The 19,158-nt window shown below is 33.0% G+C and overlaps 2 protein-coding genes across 2 annotated transcripts; one reads left to right on the forward strand and one right to left on the reverse strand.

The window, feature by feature from the left end:
- LOC122297487 (laccase-14-like) lies at positions 1–3,335 on the forward strand. Its single transcript, XM_043107554.1, has 7 exons — positions 1–153; positions 418–569; positions 809–1,053; positions 1,207–1,332; positions 1,518–2,112; positions 2,374–2,726; positions 3,023–3,335. Exons 1-7 carry the CDS (start codon positions 40–42, stop codon positions 3,154–3,156), a joined length of 1,719 nt encoding a protein of 572 aa, XP_042963488.1. The 5' UTR covers positions 1–39; the 3' UTR covers positions 3,157–3,335.
- Positions 3,336–16,811: 13,476 nt separating this feature from the next.
- On the reverse strand, positions 16,812–18,473 carry LOC122296034 (uncharacterized mitochondrial protein AtMg00810-like). The gene is made up of 3 exons (XM_043105419.1): positions 18,149–18,473; positions 17,643–17,893; positions 16,812–17,537 (listed from the first exon to the last, which is right to left on the reverse strand). Exons 1-3 carry the CDS (start codon positions 18,471–18,473, stop codon positions 16,812–16,814), a joined length of 1,302 nt encoding a protein of 433 aa, XP_042961353.1.
- Positions 18,474–19,158: the final 685 nt, after the last annotated feature.

The raw sequence follows: 19,158 nt of genomic DNA on the forward strand, positions 1-19,158 counted from the left end.
AAAGTCGCAGAACAAAGTCTGGTGAGGGGAATTGCAGATATGGAACTAAACAAGATAGGCTTGAGCCTGGGTTTCCTATGCTTCGTGTTTTTGCATGGAGTTCTGGCAGATTGCAGTACTGCTACTCGCAAAGTCCACCGCTACAACTTTATTGTAAGTAGTGTCCAATATGATGTTATGCTTTTATAGAATGGAGGAGCGTGGCATGGTTTTACCTGAAACTACCCTATATATTAATATATATGTATGCGCAGTTTTATGAGAAACAATTAGTTATTTTCTACTATACAATTTTTGTAGTAGATTGATCAGTACCTCCCGATCATGAAGTGTTCTTAAATTATGGGCGTGGATCGAGGTTGCGCTTGTTTGTTTGTTTGTTAATTATATCATGCATTGTGCTCGATCTGGTTGCAGCTGAGGGAGACGAGTTTTACAAGGCTATGTACCACAAAGAAAATGTTGACAGTAAATGGCAAATGGCCTGGCCCGAAAATCCAAGTTTGCAAAGGGGATACTGCATTTGTACATGTTCACAATGCCGGCAAATATGGTGTCACTATTCACTGGTAATGACGCGCGTGACTCGCTCTGTCTTTCTCTTCCCTTGGATATTGTATATTTATTTGGATTTATAGCTTCTTTTTTCTCAAAAGGTTTTTTCAGTTTGGAAAAGAAATGTCTCGTTTTTAGAGTAAAGGAAGCTTCGGCTTGCGCATGCATGCATTACGACCCTGAAGTAATGCGTTCATGATTGTACAAACTAAAGTTTCAGGGAAACTAAGATAAAACTTGTGTATTAATGTAGGCACGGAGTGAAGCAGCCAAGAAATCCATGGTCGGATGGTCCTGAGAACGTCACACAGTGCCCTATTCAACCAGGAAAAAGCTTCACTTACGAGGTTACATTTTCAGATGAAGAAGGAACCGTTTGGTGGCACGCCCACAGTGACTGGTCCCGGGCCACAGTCCACGGTGCCATTGTCGTCTTACCTGCAAACGGAACCACTTACCCTTTCCGCAAACCCGATGCCGAACAACTGCTTATACTCGGTACGTATAGAAATTAATATTGAACAGATATTAGTAGTGACCATATATATCATATTTACACCAAAGGGATTTAACCACATATAATTTGCGTCAGAAAACTGTTAAATGAGAGTCTATTTATCCAATTCTTCCTATTTTTATATTGTATTGCAGGGGAATGGTACAATGGAGATCTCAAGGAAATAATTGATAACGCAACTGAAACCGGTGCTGCTCCAGCTGAATCCAATGCCTATACCATCAATGGCCAACCAGGATTCCCAAATAAGTGCTCCAAGGGTACCAAAATATATAGCACTTGGGCTAGAATTTATATCATTATGAAATGAAAACTTATATAGCAGTATCTGCAGTAGAATATTGATGACCAGTTAAATTATGATCATTTATTCCAAAAATTTAGAGAAATAGGTTTAATTATTTATATTATAATCTTAATATAATCATTAGTTTTCTCAATGCAGAAACAACATATCGTCTGCACGTTCAATACGGCAAGACATATCTTCTCCGTCTGATAAATGCCGTGATGAATGAAGAAATGTTCTTTGGAATCGCAAATCACAAGCTCACAGTTGTGGCCCAAGATGGAGCATACATAAAACCCATAACCACAAATTACATCATGACAAGTCCAGGACAAACCTTTGACATCCTGCTCACTGCAAACCAACCTCCAAGTTATTATTACATAGCTGCGAGTCCCTTCTTCGATGCCGGTTCTATTGCTACATACGACAGTTCGAACACTTCTGCAATTCTCGAGTATACCGGCATTTTTGCTCCTCCAGCCTCTCCTCCATATCCTTCCCTTCCTAATATAACGGACAGGGCTGCTGCAGACAGCTTCACAAATCGTTTAAGGGCATTGGCGAGTCCTGCACACCAAATTAATGTCCCCAAAAAAATCAACAAAAGATTATTCGTGACAGTTAGTCTAAACCAGATACTTTGCCCTGGTGCAACTTGTGGGGGTCCAAATGGTAATAGGCTGTCATCAAGCTTAAATAACATCAGTTTCGCGACCTCAACCATTGATATACTGCAAGCATATTACAGGTACGTATGTACATACATCGCTAATTTTCCAATTTTGTTTAATCCATTTATCCCTTGATTTATTAAGAATTCAATTTCAAGTGAGGGACATAATATATTCATGCCAGTTATCTCTGAAATAAATAGCATCTTAATTATTCTTTACATGCATGTGTATTATTCCAAAATATTTATAATATTCAGTGGTATTCTGGCAATTTCTTTTGGCAATATTTATAATTTTTCTTTTGTAACTAATTTATTTTTGTAACCTTTACACAGGAGCTTGCCGGGTGTGTTCACCAAAGATTTCCCGGATCGGCCACCATATGTTTTTAACTACACGGGAGATGTAGGTGATAACACATTATTTACGCACCAAGGGACAAACGTAACGATGATAAATTACGGGGCAGCTGTGGAAATAGTGTTCCAAGGGACTAATGTTGAGGATGGAGAGTTTCATCCAATGCATCTCCATGGTTATAGCTTCTATTCAGTCGGGACAGGTTATGGCAATTACGATGAGATCACTTCGCCAAAAACATACAATTTGAAGGATCCACCAGAAGTTAACACGGTTGCTCTTCCTAGGAATGGATGGGTTGCAATTCGATTCATAGCCAATAATCCAGGTACGCACTCTTATCTCTCTAGGACAAGGATCCCGATGATCTTCCTTTCACTTGAAACGGATCAATAATACTATTTAGTTTAAAACTATAGACTCGACATTGGTAATTTCACCTATCAATGTAATTATTTTTTAAGACACAATGACGAAAATACTGATCTATATATATTTTATACTAAATATATACTATCCATTTCAAGTAAAATGAAGATAATCTGTCTTTGTCCTTCTAGTCTTTTATTTTTTTGAGTTTCGCTGATCTCTTACAAGTATATATATATTGGTGATGTTTTTCAGGAGTTTGGTTTTTGCATTGTCATTTGGAAAGGCATGCGTCTTGGGGTATGGGCACCGTTCTGATTGTGAAGAATGGACCAACCAAGGAAACAAGTATTCGACCACCCCCACCAAATATGCCTCGTTGTTCTTAATTAATTTTTGGAAATTCAATGTCTCACCGGGAATATCAATGCATCAAACGTAACGTGAGATAATTTGATATTTGAATAAGATCATATAGAATCAAGCTAGCGAACGTGCCGGTCGTTTCAACAATTAATAATATTTAAGATAATGGTTCAAGTACTCGGTCATCATTTTATCGGTTGTATCATCTTTTCTGATCTATTAATTGAGACCATGATCTTAATAATTAAACAATGTGAGCATTTTTTTCTCCCTGTGTACTGATCATTTTCATGGCTAGCTACGTGCATAAAGTACCCATCCATCATCCATGGATGATCACTATCTGGTCATGAGAACTAGCCACAACTTCATTTCACGTACGACGTTATAAATGATTTCTTGGAGGATCATAAATCAATTATATATTAATTAATTATACCGTATTAATTAGCTCACACACATCCATAAAACCTCGATATTAATTAAATATATATCTGACAACTTTGCGTGAAGAGGGATGGCGTCCACGATGTACTAAGATGGACAAAATACATTGAGGAATGATATTTGTAATTGTGGTTGTGCAAGTAGCGTGCAGTCGTTTTAAAAAAAATGAATTAATATGGGATCCACATAAAAAAAAAAAAATTTTTTAATCGTAGACTTCATGTTTTTTCAAAACGATTACACAACGTTTACAATTTTACGATTATATGTAACATTACTCAAATACATATCCTTTGCCTGCCATATAATTAATGATACGTTTAAGAAGTCTGTGTCCGGCCTTTTCGTATCCGCAAACGTGATTTCCTTGGCCAGCACAAGATCATCATGGACGAACTAGCTAGCATTATAAGAAGAGTACTGTTAAAATGTTTCTATAAAATACAATGGACGTTATGTATTATAATTTAATTTGAATCATAAATTTTAAAATTTAAATATTGTAAATCAAATTTTATGATTTAAATCATAATATGGATGGTGTAGTACTCTACATATCGGCTTAAAAATATAATAACGCTTTAAAGAAAACTAGTGAAAAGAAGAAAAAGTTATAGTAAAAGAATTAAGAATTTTCGTTGTGTGGGCTTTAATCATTCTTATCTAATATATATATATATATATAAAGAATTAAGAATTTCCATTGTTTGGGCTTTAATCATTCTTCTTTAATATATATATCGTGGATCAGTCTGTTTTGGTTGTTGATTTATATATATTGGTCGGTATCTTTGATTGTCCTTATAATTTATAAAATAATCATAAGGATAACACAAAAAAAATAAAAGGGCCCATCACAGAATCAGTTGTTTTACATAATTTAGTTATCTTTACATACAATTTTTTTTTTCTATTGAATAAATTATACATTTCATATCTCCAAGTAATTATTTGGAGTTCTTATCTCATCGATCTTTGCACTCTCAAAATTGACATGTGTACATCGAAACTACTAAAATTTAATAGTTTAATTATAACTGATAGATGAAAAATAAAAAGAAAAAAAATATTTTTTTTTTACTGATCTGGTTTTAGGAAGGGGCCGGGTGTGGAATATCAGTACTTTGAAAAGTTTATCTATACATGAAACATGTGATCTATTTTTGGCCATTTTCCCACATCCATCACTTCAATGAATCCAACCAACCCATGACAGTAGATCTAGAGCTTGTGGGATGTTAACTCCAATCCCCGATAATGGAGATCATGAGCAGAATCGGATCTTTAGATGCCATTTTATTTTAGAGTGATCGGCCTCTGTGATTGTTTGAATTACGTCGGACAAGCGTAACCAACGTGCATGGTTTTTTATGTTATCATTTATATACCAAATCATAATACATGTTCATTAAAATATATTTTGCAAGCAAATCCATTAATGGATCAACGTCGATCTTGACGATGACTTTAATATTCTTTCTGATCGTTTTCGTTTAAAGCAAAAACAATGGGCTTGAAATCCTCTAACTTGGAAACTTTGGACGACCCATGATGTAGAACCTTTTTTTTGTTTGGAATATTGGTTAGAAATTTATCAAAAAATAAATGTTGTAAGTTTACAAAAAGAAATATTTTTATAATCTAATCATAAAGTATTCATGCATGTTAATTTATAATTAAGTTTATTTTTATTAAAAAAATTCTAGACTAAACATTTAGTTTTTTTTCGTTTTTTTTTTTTTTAATTGCTCATGAAGATTAATATACAAGCTAGCTAGCTAGCATTGCACAACAACCAGCAAAAAAATTAATACTTGAACTAGGTAAACGAACTCATGATTTCATTATCCAATTGCAAGCATAATCAACAAAACCAATGTATAATAAGTAACCAAACAAAGGCGCGCAACCTGCACTTCCACTAGTACAGTAGTACTAGATAGAAACCGCAACTCCAAAGACAACATATACAGAGCTATTGCACAAAAACTATGGTCTACATAAAATAATGACTAAAGTACTGTGTTGCACATGAGAAAAGTAGTCATGTCATGACTTGAATTTTCCCTAGATGATCTGTACGTATGATAAATAGAATAATATGCATGGTCCACCCTTGGTTAAAGGAACATTATCATGGCATTTTACCTCATGGGAAACCACGATATATAATTGTTTCTTTCATTTATAGCACCGTCATATATATATATATATATATATAAGTGCATCCAATATTGCACGCCCTCAAGAGTATTCATGATTAGTAATGATTTTCTAGGCTATCATTATCTCCATATATAAAAGCATGATTTTAACATCAATGTGGCAAAATGGACGCACTATAACAAAAATAGGTTTTAGTGACAGATGAAACTGTCACAAGAAATGAAAAAAATGTCACGAAATATATTTGGTGACGGTTTTTGACCGTCACCACCACTGTCACGTAATGTGTATCACGGATTACATTTGGTGACAGTTTACTGTACAAGCGTCACTAAAAATATTTTTGGTGACGGTTGGGGATGTGCCGTTTGAAATAACGTTCGAACGTATCATTTTCTGTGACGGTTAGAATCTATCACAGAAAATTACGTTCGAACGTAAAAAAGACGAGCTAACATCCGAACGAGAAAAGGTAATGTTTGTTGATTATAGTTCGGACGTATAATGTAAACGTTCGAACGTTACGTTCGAATCTCGAATCCAACGAAAATGAAATAATGTCCGAACGTTTGTATCATAATGTTCGGACGTTAATTCGAATGTTAAGAGAGTAGAGTTCGAACGTAAAGTGTACATTTGGATGTTTGGAACATTAAACTTTTTTGACATTCGAACGTTTTTTTAACTTGGGTTTAAACGTTCGAACGTTTTGTTACTATTTTGTATGGTTACGTTCGAACGTATTTTTGAAAATGTAATACTGTTGAAACATATTTTATTTACATTTGAACGTACATATCAGAAATGCTAAACTCATCCACTTAATAAACAAACCAATTGTTTCATATTACAGTACATATTTCACAACCAACGTTGTTTGAAACTGTTTTCAAATTAGATGTTAAAAACGTAATACACAAATAAAATTCATTTCTTTTTCTTTCCTCGCCCAGCACCATTCTGTTGCAATGACATAACACGCTCCATTTGCAGCATCATCTCCCGCTGCACTTGCTCTTGGACCTCACTACAGATTCTTTCCTCCTGGTCTCTTTGTTGGTCCTGTAAATGCGTCTCTAAATGAGACTGTCGCTCTAAGAGAGACTCCAACTCTTGCTGTCTAGACCTCATATAATCATTCTCGCGTTGTGCAACTTCTAAATCTTTGGTAAGATTATTAATTTGTGATGTCGATGAGGTTGAGGAAGATGAACTAGAATGCTTGAAAGATCGTCCCAAACCTCTTGCCATACTAGAGTTGGGTCCAAGCACCTGTGAAAAAATGTCCAAGTCACTAGGAGAGGATTCCCTAGAAGCTGACTGCATCTCCATCATTTTTCCTGCAGTTTGAAAGATCAAAATACACAATAAGTAACATATTAAAAGAAATACAAATAAAAAATAATTTAATCACATGTTACATAATTTATTTAACAAAAGGAACACCGCTTATATAATTAATTGCAGCTGCAGGATCCATCCACTCACTATGCTCATTAGTGTGAGCAGCAGCATAGACATGAACGAGGGAAAAGTTTTCAGGATCATCACGTTTCTAAGAAACGACATTAGCAATTTGAAAAAGACAGTGTTAGTACTTATATAAAAGAATAATAAGAAAAAAATTGAATTATTGCGTTTATTAATTCCCATTTTTTCAGCAAGACGATGGAATGATCTTGAACCAGCACGATGGTGAATGGTCAGAGCAGATCTATTATTTGCATTTGTAGAACTTAAGTGCTACAAAAATAATTCCTACCATTAATTGTAATATATGTACATACATATAATATAAACAACAAATATAAATGTAAATAATTATAGAAAATATATCTAGAATATCTGATATTCTGGAGAGGCAAAAAGATCACAACACTTTATCCAGTTGTCTAATTTCATCTGTTGGAAAGGGCACTGTGCAGCCTCTTCAAACGTCTCAAATTTCTTGAAATGGTCGTGACATCATCCCTTGTGACGTCGGAATAGTGTAACCATTAACTCATTCACAGTTCTCAAATCCTCGCTACGACCAAAGTCGAGATCAAATTCATCCTAATTATAAATTAATTACGTTAAAAATATGATAAACTAATGTAGGTGAAAAAAATGATATAATAAGTAAACTCACCAGCACACGACTCCGAATGTGTTCCTTAATCTCATTCAGCACATCTCTCCAGGAGCGCACATAAAATGGAGCGTAAGCTTGAACTACTGTGCCAATATACGAGGAAAGCGCTGCTGCACTATCATTCACTCCTCCAGTGGAATTATCAGGAATTGTGATTTTCAGTTTACCATGCCTTCGATTTTTCTCAAGTGAGATGCTGCGTGTATAGCCACGACCGCAACAAGCAGATGCATCAACTAATAGATGATAGTATAATTTTGAAGGTTATATATATTATTTATTGAAACAAACCTCTTGATTATATATAGTATTAACGTAAACATTCCTTACCAGTAGGTGTCGACTGTGCATCGTTCTCTGTAATGTTAACTTCATTTTCGGGAACAGACTCCTCAGGTGGGGAGTCCTCAATGGGTTCAGGACTTGGACTCGATGGAGGAGGCACATTTCTCCTTTGTCTTTTTGGCGGCATACTTGGAAATGATTATATATAACAAAAAAATATTATTAGAATAAATTTATATTTATTATAAAATTTTATAATGGCTGTATATGAATAAACTTTTTAGTACTTTTAGTCTTCATCTTCGGAAGTATTTTCCATGTTTGTTTCAGAATCTCTCTGTATAACATCTTCGTCATCATCATCAAGCTCTTTTTCGTCATCCTTATCCACTTCCCCCTCGGATTCTTGTTCGTCTTCTTCTTCTGACTCTTCTTCTGTACTTTTCTCACTTTCTTCAATTGAATGATAATTTAATGAAGACGGGTCGAGATGGATAAGTGGGACGTCATCTCTACATAAGGGGAGCAACTCGAGTGCACCGAGGTCAACAAATAAGTTAATACCCCCTCCTCCATCTTCCTGGTAGGCCTTTACATTTGGAGTGTCATCTTCATCTCTACTATTATCGTAATCTGCACTCGTTCCTACTTCATATATATTTCGAGGGACAAATTTTTGTACAAGTCGCCAAGTTTTCTCTCCACTATCTTCATCAGCACTTTTCATTGGATCAATCAAGTAATAGATTTGAGTAGCTTGACAAGCCAGTACGAATAGATCATCTTCGTACCATTTAGACGCAGTATTGACACTCGTAAAATGATTATCCCTATATATCGAATCCCGACCACCGCCTAGATCCCACCAATCACATTTAAAGACATATATTATAGACCCATCCAGATATTTCAATCCGATAATATTACGAATGACACCATAATAATCAATATCATCTGTTCCATGACTCTCCTCGACCAAGACACCACAGTTTTAAGTTTTTCTATTACGTTCACGGTCCAGAGTATGGAATCTATAACCTCGAACTGTGCATGCAGTGTATCGAAGTGCTCTGTTTGATGGACCACGGGCCAATGCATACAATTCAAAAGAGACTGATCCGAGATCACGAGCACGTTGTTCCAATATCTAACAATTTAAATAATGTCATTTATTAAATATTAGCTAGAGTTAAAACTTTCATTGTGTAACATATATTATAGAGTTTAGTTCATACACGTTGTTCAAACCATCCAGAAAATTCTAACTCGTGTCTTGCCACTATATCCTCGACGCCTTCCATCTTAAGTTTGTCCATGTGCTCACTGTATAGTATAGTTTATCATATTATTTTACATAACAATAGTTAAAGAAATTCCTCATTATCTTTAGAATTCTTTAAACCGTGTACAACGACATACTTGAGATAATGATCAATCTCCTGACAATTATTTAGCACGTACCACCGAACTTTACCCAACTCTGTATCAAGTAAATCGTAACCCATTTGTGCACCCAAAGGTCGTACATTTTGAGAAAACACTGATAGCTCACGAGGAGGTGGAGCAGCAAGATCAGCATTTCGTTCTTGACGAATAAATCGTGTCTCAACACCACGAAGATATAAGGAGCAAAATGTTAACCATTCATCGTGTATATAGGCCTCTGCTATTGAACCCTCAGCTCTGGCTTTATTCCCAACAGTGCGCTTCAGTCGACCTAAATATCTTACAACTGGATACATCCAACGGAACTGTACCGGTCCACCCAACATGATCTCCCGGGGTAAATGTATTGCTAGATGGACCATGACATCAAAAAATGACGGTGGAAAGATTTGCTCAAATTTACATAGTATAGTAGCAATGTCTTCTTCCAGTTTCTGCAGCATATCTCGATTCACTACCCGAGCACACAAATCCTTAAAAAACATACATAGTTTAGTTATGGCAACACGTACAGGAGATGTTAGCTTCCCACGAATTCCCACCGGTAATAACTTCTGTAAAAATACGTGACAGTCATGACTTTTCAATCCACCAATTTTCCAGTCATCATAGCTAACGCATCTATTGATATTTGAAGCATAACCATCTGGCAACTTCACACCTTGCAATCATTTGCAGAAGTCCATCCTCTCCTCCCTTCTCATTGTAAAACATGCATGCGGCATGACCACCCTCTCACCTTCCACTCGTAAATGCAAATTATGTTTAATTCCCATTCTCTCAAGATCTTTCCTTGTCTTAATCATATCTTTCGTCTTTTTATTGATGCTCATCAATGTACCTAGTATATTATCACAAATATTCTTCTCAATATGCATTACATCCAAACTATGTCGCAACATGCAAGACGACCAATACGGCAACTCAAAAAAAATACTACGCTTTGTCCAATTCAATTCTGCTACGCCTCGTTTTCTCTTGTTCTTTCCCCGACCTTTGCCAAAATTGTTCGCTGCCACATGTACCAATTGTTCCAGGATCTCTTCCCCAGACAATTCATTTAGCGCAATTCTATCTTCTACTCGTCCATCAAACTTAGCGGATTCTGTTCTCCATGCACGATTTGTTGGTAGATAACGTCGATGACCCATGAAACACAACTTTTGAGAATATTTTAACCACTCACTAGTAGTTTCTTTATTACACGTCAGACACGCTAACTTTCCTTTAGTACTCCAGCCGGAAAGATTCCCATATGCCGGAAAGTCATTTATCGTCCACATGACCGCAGCATGCATCTGAAAAGTTGTTGGTGTGGATGCATCATAAGTTCTGACGCCTGCTTCCCATAACTCTTTCAACTCTTCAATCAACGGCTGCAAATATACGTCAATGTCATTCCCAGGTGATCTCGGGCCGGGGATAAGAAAAGTTAACAAAAAGTTGGGCGCCTTCATGCACCTCCATGGTGGAAGATTGTACGGAATCAACACTACAGGCCAAGTGCTATAATTTGTACTCATATTTCCAAAAAGGTTGAATCCATCAGTTGTGAGTCCGAGGCGCACGTTCCTTGCTTCTATCCCAAACTCTGGATACTGATTATTGAAAGATTTCCATGCAAGTGAGTCAGCAGGGTACCTCATAAATCCATCATTTTGAACTCTTTTCTCTTTATGCCACTTCATATCGTGAGCTATTTTCTTACACATGTATAATCTTTGCAACCGGGGTTTCAATGGGAAATATCGCAATACTTTAACTGGCACGCTTTTCTTATCCTTCCACCTCGACCTTCCGCATATAGGACATGCTTGTTTCTCCTCGCTCTCATTCCAAAATAAAACACAATCATTCTTGCACGCATGTATGGACTTATACTCAAACTCTAATCCCTTTCTCAACTGTTTCGCTTCATAAAAGTTCTTCAGCAATGCAGATCCTTCAGGAAGCACTTCGTTAAATAAGTCATACCATGTTAATTGCTTTAGTTGACATTCGACACAATGACTTAATGTGAAGCAACCGCACAATAAACGACATTTTAGAATGTTTTGTACAGCCTGGATAAAGCTCGCGCTTTGCATCTTCCCACATTTCTGGAAAATTATCTGAATCATTCTGTCGCCCACTTGAGCCATTGTCGTCAACCTCATCCATAAACATCTCAGCTCCAATGTCATTCAACATCTCCTCCATCTCATCTCGCTCATAATCATCATTCACGTGCCGCAAATTTTCCCGCTGACTAAATAAGTCATCCGCTGATTCTGAATATGGCTCACCATGCAGTACCCATCGAGTATACCCCAAATCCATACCGTTCACAAATATATGGCTTTAAGCTTCATCCAATCCTATCGCATACAAATTTTTACAACCTCGACATGGACACTTAATGTAACCATGACTATCAGCAGAGGCCTTTGCAAAATCAATGAAGGCCCTTACTCCACGCGCATAGGGTATGTAATTTTTTTCAAGTCTATCGCGTAGACGCATCCAACTTTTATCCATTTCTAAAAACATCTAATTTTTTAGTAACAAGTATAAGAGTTAAATACACATGCATGTCATGATACATCATGTTCAAAGTACTCTTTCTCAAGGTAGTTGGTCCTATCCAATTCGAGATTATATTCTCCATATTACACAAGTCCCGTCACTCTACTACTTTGAACGTTAGTAGAAATTTCGGCAGCACTTCCCCATAGTTCTCCAAGTATACATGTTCACATATAGGCATTATGACCCTAAGAACAGTATACCCAAAGAACAAATGAGGAAGACACCGAAACTTCATACTAAACGTTCAAAGTAGGAATAACATTTATGTGCAATACAGATAATATAATCTCAAACTGTCCACACTGGACAATTCAGGAATTAATGTACACCTAAATGTACACTAATTCCCAAACAGGTCTAAGGTTATTTATGCAATATTATATAATATCTAACAAAAAAGTCTACAAATAAATTAGTACACATTGTTTGAATTAACATTATTTACTAATAATATTTATATTATTAATGATTGATAACACTTAGAAATTATTATTAGACTTATATAATTCCTAATAACAGATTATACTTATTATCAGCTATATAATATATAACACTACTATAAAATAATTTATAATTACTATTATAAATTACTGATAATACTTATATTTTATATGTTATTATATAGCATAAAATAACAATTTTTAGACTTATTTATTTCCTATTTAATATAATATATAGTAAATTAGATTATAATTATTAGTTATACTATATATTGATAACACTTAATTGTTATCAGTTATTATATAATTATTACTATTATTGCCAAAATTCTTATAATTATTATTATAATAATAAGTAATTATTATTATAATTACTTATCTATTTCTTATTATTCCTTCTTTAATACTATTTATAATTACTTGATAATTATTATTAGGGATTGATACTAATAACTCTATACAATATATTATTAGATAAAATATTTGTTATTATTGAGCTATTAGATTTTTAGGAATTATTATTTTATAATTATAATTTTTAATAATTGTTAATATATAATATAGATACTTATATGTTATTGATAATTTTACTAATACAAATTTTAATTCTTACTATATAATTATGCCTTATAATTGACACTTAGTAATATAAAATATTTATTATATTAGTTATTTAACTAATTATATAGATAATAGTTGTAAATAATATTATAACTTATAATTATGGTAACTATTCAGATATACTATATATATTGCATATAGTCCTCCAATTAGTGAATAATATTTACTATGCACAACAAATAATCACACTATTTATTTATTTCGAAATTGTTATATATATTCTTTAATTACAACATATTACTAAAACATACACTAAAACATATACAAAAATTCACAAATAATTATTATTCAACACCATACAATATACTAAAACATTATCACATTAAGAATAAACATATAAAAAGTCTACAATTTTTCTTTTTAATTCATCCAAACAACACAATCCATATCACAAATTAAATCCACAATAAAAATGTAACTAAATAGAGTTTAGTATATACCTTGTGCTCAAAATAAATTCCTCTTCAAAAATAAAAAATTCTCAACAATTCACAACAAATGATCCTTCAAAAAATACACAATATTAGTTAGTTAAATATATATAAAAAAAAACATTGACAAATATTATGTAAATTACAAACAAAATAGAGAAAAAAATAATTTACCTTAATGCTTATAATTCCTTTGCAAACTCTCTCTCACACTAACTCTCTCTCACTCTCTCGTTCTCTCCCTCTCTCTCTCTCTCTCTCTCTCTCTCTCCAAATTCACGCACAGCAGAAAGCAGAAATGACTCTGTTTTCCCGTGTGTGAAACTTTTATATTCTGTTTCTTATACAATTAACGTTCGGACGCTCATTAATGAACGTTCGAACGTTAATTTACCCACCGAACGTTCACTTTGTAACGTTCGAACTTATAATTATCTCGCCTACCATTTATACAGTACGTTCGAACTTAACTTGATAATGTTCGAACGTTATACTTAAGGTTCGAATTTACTGTTAATTTTTAGTTTAAGCGGAAAAATTTCCTCTGAATTTATTATTACGTTCGAACGTTATTAAAGAAGGTTTGAACGTAAATTAGATTATTTTATTTTTACATAATTGAAGTTAGTATAATATATAAATAATTTAAATATTAAATTATAATATTAGTTAATATTATATTAACTAATAATATAAAATATATTATTATATTATAACTATAATATAATAACTATATTTTATATTATAGTTATAATAAGTATATATGTAATATACTATATAGTACTAATTATATATTATACTAGTACAATAGTAGATATTATACTATATCTAATAACTATATTAAAGTAACAAAGTTATTAGATAATATAGTATAAGTATTATATAGTATATAAATCTATATATAATAACTATATAATATAGTATCTATAATATATAGTATATATTATAGATATAATATGCTACTAGTATATTATATAGTATATATACAACTTGTATAATAATATAGTATATATACTACAAATATATACTATATTATAGTATACAATTAGTGTATATATATATCCAACAATATATATATGGACTATAGTAGTATATTAAAGTCATATACTACTATAGTCTATATGTAACTATGATATATATATTATACTAACCTATTATATATATAATTATATTAAGACGTATATATTATTTAAAAAATTAATATTTATAATATATATAAATAACTGATATTAGTTATACTACAAATATATATTATTCACTATAATAATATAGTTTAACATAAATAAGATAAAAATCATAATTATATATACTACTTTATATTAATATATATATAATAGGTAACTATAGTATTGGATATATAAATAACTCTATATACTACTATATAATATATACTATATATATTAACATATTAAATCTCCTTTAATATGCTCGATATCAAAATCAAAAATACTTAAAATAGCTTGCCATCTTGCAAAAATTTGTTTGGCAGCCAAGTTTTTAACATCTTTTACTAAAACTTCATTGTCTCATTTACAATCAATTCTAAGTAAAAACTTTTGATTCAGAAGATCATTTTGAAATTTAGAAATGCATAATACGATAGCTAAAATTTCTTTTTTAATAGTAATGTAATTCTTTTGAGCAGGATTCCAGCATCCTGAATGGAATCGAATAATCTGTTCTTTTTTATCTGATAATTTTTGTTTCAAAATTCCTCCATAACCAAGATCAGAGGCATCTGTTTCAACAATTTTAAAGGTATCAGGAGATGGGAGTCCTAAGCATAGTAATTTCTTAACATGAGCCTTTATTTGTTTTATAATATTTGTATGTTCCTCTGTCCATGGAGGTGGGTTCTTTTTTAATCTTTTAAATAATGGTTTACATAAAGGTCTAAGTGCTTGATAAAAATCAGCCACATAATTTAAACTTCCTAGAAATCTTTGTAGTTGTTGCTTATCCTTTATTTCATCAGGGAATTTATTAGCAAATTCTATAGCCCTACTTATTGGGGTAATAGTTCCTTGATAAATATCATGTCCAAGGAATCTAATCTTGTTTTGGAATAATTTGATTTTAGATGATGAAACTACTAATCCATTTTGTTTAATGATTTGAATAAAAGTATTTAAATGTTTTTAATGTTGTTCAATTGATGAAGAGAATATTAATACATCATCTATATAAACTATAGAAAAATAAGTTAAAGGTGTAAATATTTCATTCATAATATTTTGAAATTCACTAGGAGCATTTTTTAATCCGAAAGGCATAACATTCCATTCATAATGTCTAAAAGGGACTGTAAATGCAGTTTTATATCTATCTTTCTCAGCAATCTGGATTTGCCAAAATCCGCTTTTCATATCAAATTTTGAAAATATAGTAGCAGCATAAAGTCGAGATAATAAATCTTTTTTATTAGGAATAGGGTATCTAATCCATTGTAAAACTTTGTTTAAAGGCTTATAATTTATAACTAATCTAGGAACACCTCTTTCTAATTCTGCTTGTTTTTGTACATAAAAAGCAGCACAACTACATGGTGATTTGCTCTTTCTAATAAGTCCTTTAGTTAATAAATCATTAATTTCTTGTTTACAGAATTCTAATAATTCTTGTAACAGAGTAATCCAAGATAGAGGAAAGATAGGTCTGATACAAGAGAGATGAAATTGAAAGAATGTATTCTTATTGAGTTGATATCAATTATAGAATAATAGGTCTGTATTTATAGACTAATACAGATGTGTAAAGCTATAACTGAAATAACTAACTCACTGTGTAAGCCAATGAAAATCATTACACGTGTTTATTCTAAAAATCATTTTATCAATCTATAATAGTCCCCCTCAAGATGAGGTGTATATATTATACACATTCATCTTGGACAGTAAAGCATCAAATGATTTTGAACCAAGGGGCTTAGTCATCAAATCTGCAATTTGATGAGCAGAAGCAATATGTAGAACAGTCAATGATCCTTCTTCAACTTTGTCACGCACCATATGGCAGTCCAGCTCTATATGTTTAGTCCATTCATGATGGACTGGATTGGATGCTATATGAATGGCAGATTGGTTATCACAAAACAATAAAGCTGGTTGTGTATGTGGTTGATGCAGATCCTTCAGCAATGCTCAAATCCAGATTATTTCACAAACTGTAAATGCCATTGATCTGTATTCAGCTTCTGCTGAGCTCCTAGAAATTGTATGTTGCTTCTTTGATTTCCAAGATACCAAAGAATCACCAATGAAAACACAATAGCCACTAAGAGACCTGCGGGTATCTATACAACTTGCCCAGTCCGAATCTGAAAATGCCTTTATATGCACCTTGGAATCACTTGGAAATAAAAGACCCTGTCCAGGAGCTAATTTTAAGTATCTAAGAATCCTCATTGCAGCTTGAAGATGAGGTACTCGAGGACTGTCCAGATATTGACTCAAATGGTGGACTGCAAATGTAATATCTGGTCTGGTATGGGTGAGGTAAATTAGTCTACCAATCAATCTTCGATAACCAGTAATATCATCAAGTAAATCACCTTCATCCTTTGACAGTTTAGCATGAGTATCCATTGGGAACAAAGCAGGTTTGGCAGCTAACAATCCAAAATCTGCTAACAGCTCTAGAGTATATTTTCTTTGAGACAAAGAAATGCCTCTTTGTGATCTTGCAATCTCCATCCCGAGAAAAAACTTGGCTGGTCCCAAATCTTTCAATTTAAATTGAAGAGTTAAAGCTGCTTTTACAGAGTCAATTGCCTCTAAATCACTGCTAGCAAGCAGGATATCATCCACATAAAGTAATAAAGCCAGAAATGAATTTCCTTCCTTCTTAGTAAACAAAGAATAATCTGCCTTTGATTGTGTAAACCCAATATCAAGTAGTACAGATTTAAATTTCGAATTCCACTATCTGCTTGCTTGTTTCAAGCCATATAGAGACCTTTGCAATTTGCATACCCGAGAGTCCCCCTTAGGTAGATAACCAGGAGGTGGTTTCATAAAAACTTCTTCATCTAAGTCTCCATATAAAAAAGCATTGTTGACATCTAAATGAAAAAGATGCCAACTATGTATAGCAGCCAATGATAAGACACATCTAACAGTGACCATTTTTGCAACAGGTGAGAAAGTTTCAAAAACATCTAGGCCTTCTCTTTGAGTATACCCTTTGGCTACAAGTCTAGCCTTATGCCTCTCAATAGAACCATCTGAATTGTGTTTGATTTTATATACCCATTTACAACCTATTGGTTTTTTATTTGGAGGATGTGGTGTAAGAACCCAAGTGTTATTTGATTCAAGTGTAGATAACTCTGCAGCCATGGCATCTCTCCAATGAGTATGCCTAACAGCTTGGTGATAAAAATTTGGCTCAACTTCAGAAGATATTGCAACAGAGAAAGCTCTATGAGATTTAGACAATTTAGAATATGATAGAACATCAGAAATGCTATATTTAGTACCTGTAGTAATAGCAGGATTTGTGAAAGATGTTTGAGTAGTAGAGTCAGCCAGATTGCAATGATATGATTGCAGGTAACCAGGTGCTTTGTGTTGCCGAGTTGATCTTCTCAGAGTAGGAAATTGATTCTCATCATTTAAATTTATTGAATCTGTGTTTTCTGGACTAGGATGATTATTGAATTGTTGTTGGGAATTAAAAGGTATGGAGACATGTATATTTTCAGCAGAATCAGAAACTGGTTTTGGAAAAACGATGTTATCTGATGATGAATGAATAGTAATGTCCAGATTTGAATTGGTTGTTGAAGAATCATTCTTTGACATAAAAGGGAAAACAGATTCATGAAAAACCACATCCCTAGAAACAAAAAAATTCTTATTTTCTAGATCATACAACTTATATCCTTTTATACCAGGTGGATAGCCTACAAAAACACATCTTTTGGCTCTTGGTGAAAATTTGTTTCTGTTTTGAAGAAGTGTTGATGCGTAAGCTAAACAACCAAAAACTTTCAAATGATTATAAGATGGATTTGTATTATAAAGAATTTCATGTGAAGATTTGTTATTTAAAACCAAAGATGGTATGCGATTTATAAGATAGCATGCAGTTAGTATGCATTCTCCCCAAAAAGCTAAAGGAATATTTGACTGAAACTTTAAAGCTCCAGCTACATTTAACAAGTGTTGATGTTTTCTCTCAACTATAGAATTTTGTTGAGGTGTTTCTACACATGACTTTTGATGCATTATTCCTTTTAACTCATAGAAATCTGTCATTTTAAATTCTAAACCATTGTCACTTCTTATACATTGTATTTTCTTTCCAAATTGTGTTTCAATTAAGTTGTAAAAATTTTTGAATATGTTTCTGACCTCAGATTTGTTTTTCATCAAGTATACCCAAGTAAATCTTGAATGATCATCAACTATAGTAAGGAAAAATCTGGAATCATTATGGGTTGGAATTGAAAAAGGGCCTTATATATCACAATGGACAATATGGAAA

Source organism: Carya illinoinensis, chromosome 15 (genome assembly GCF_018687715.1).
Source record: "Carya illinoinensis cultivar Pawnee chromosome 15, C.illinoinensisPawnee_v1, whole genome shotgun sequence".
NCBI lineage: Eukaryota > Viridiplantae > Streptophyta > Magnoliopsida > Fagales > Juglandaceae > Carya > Carya illinoinensis.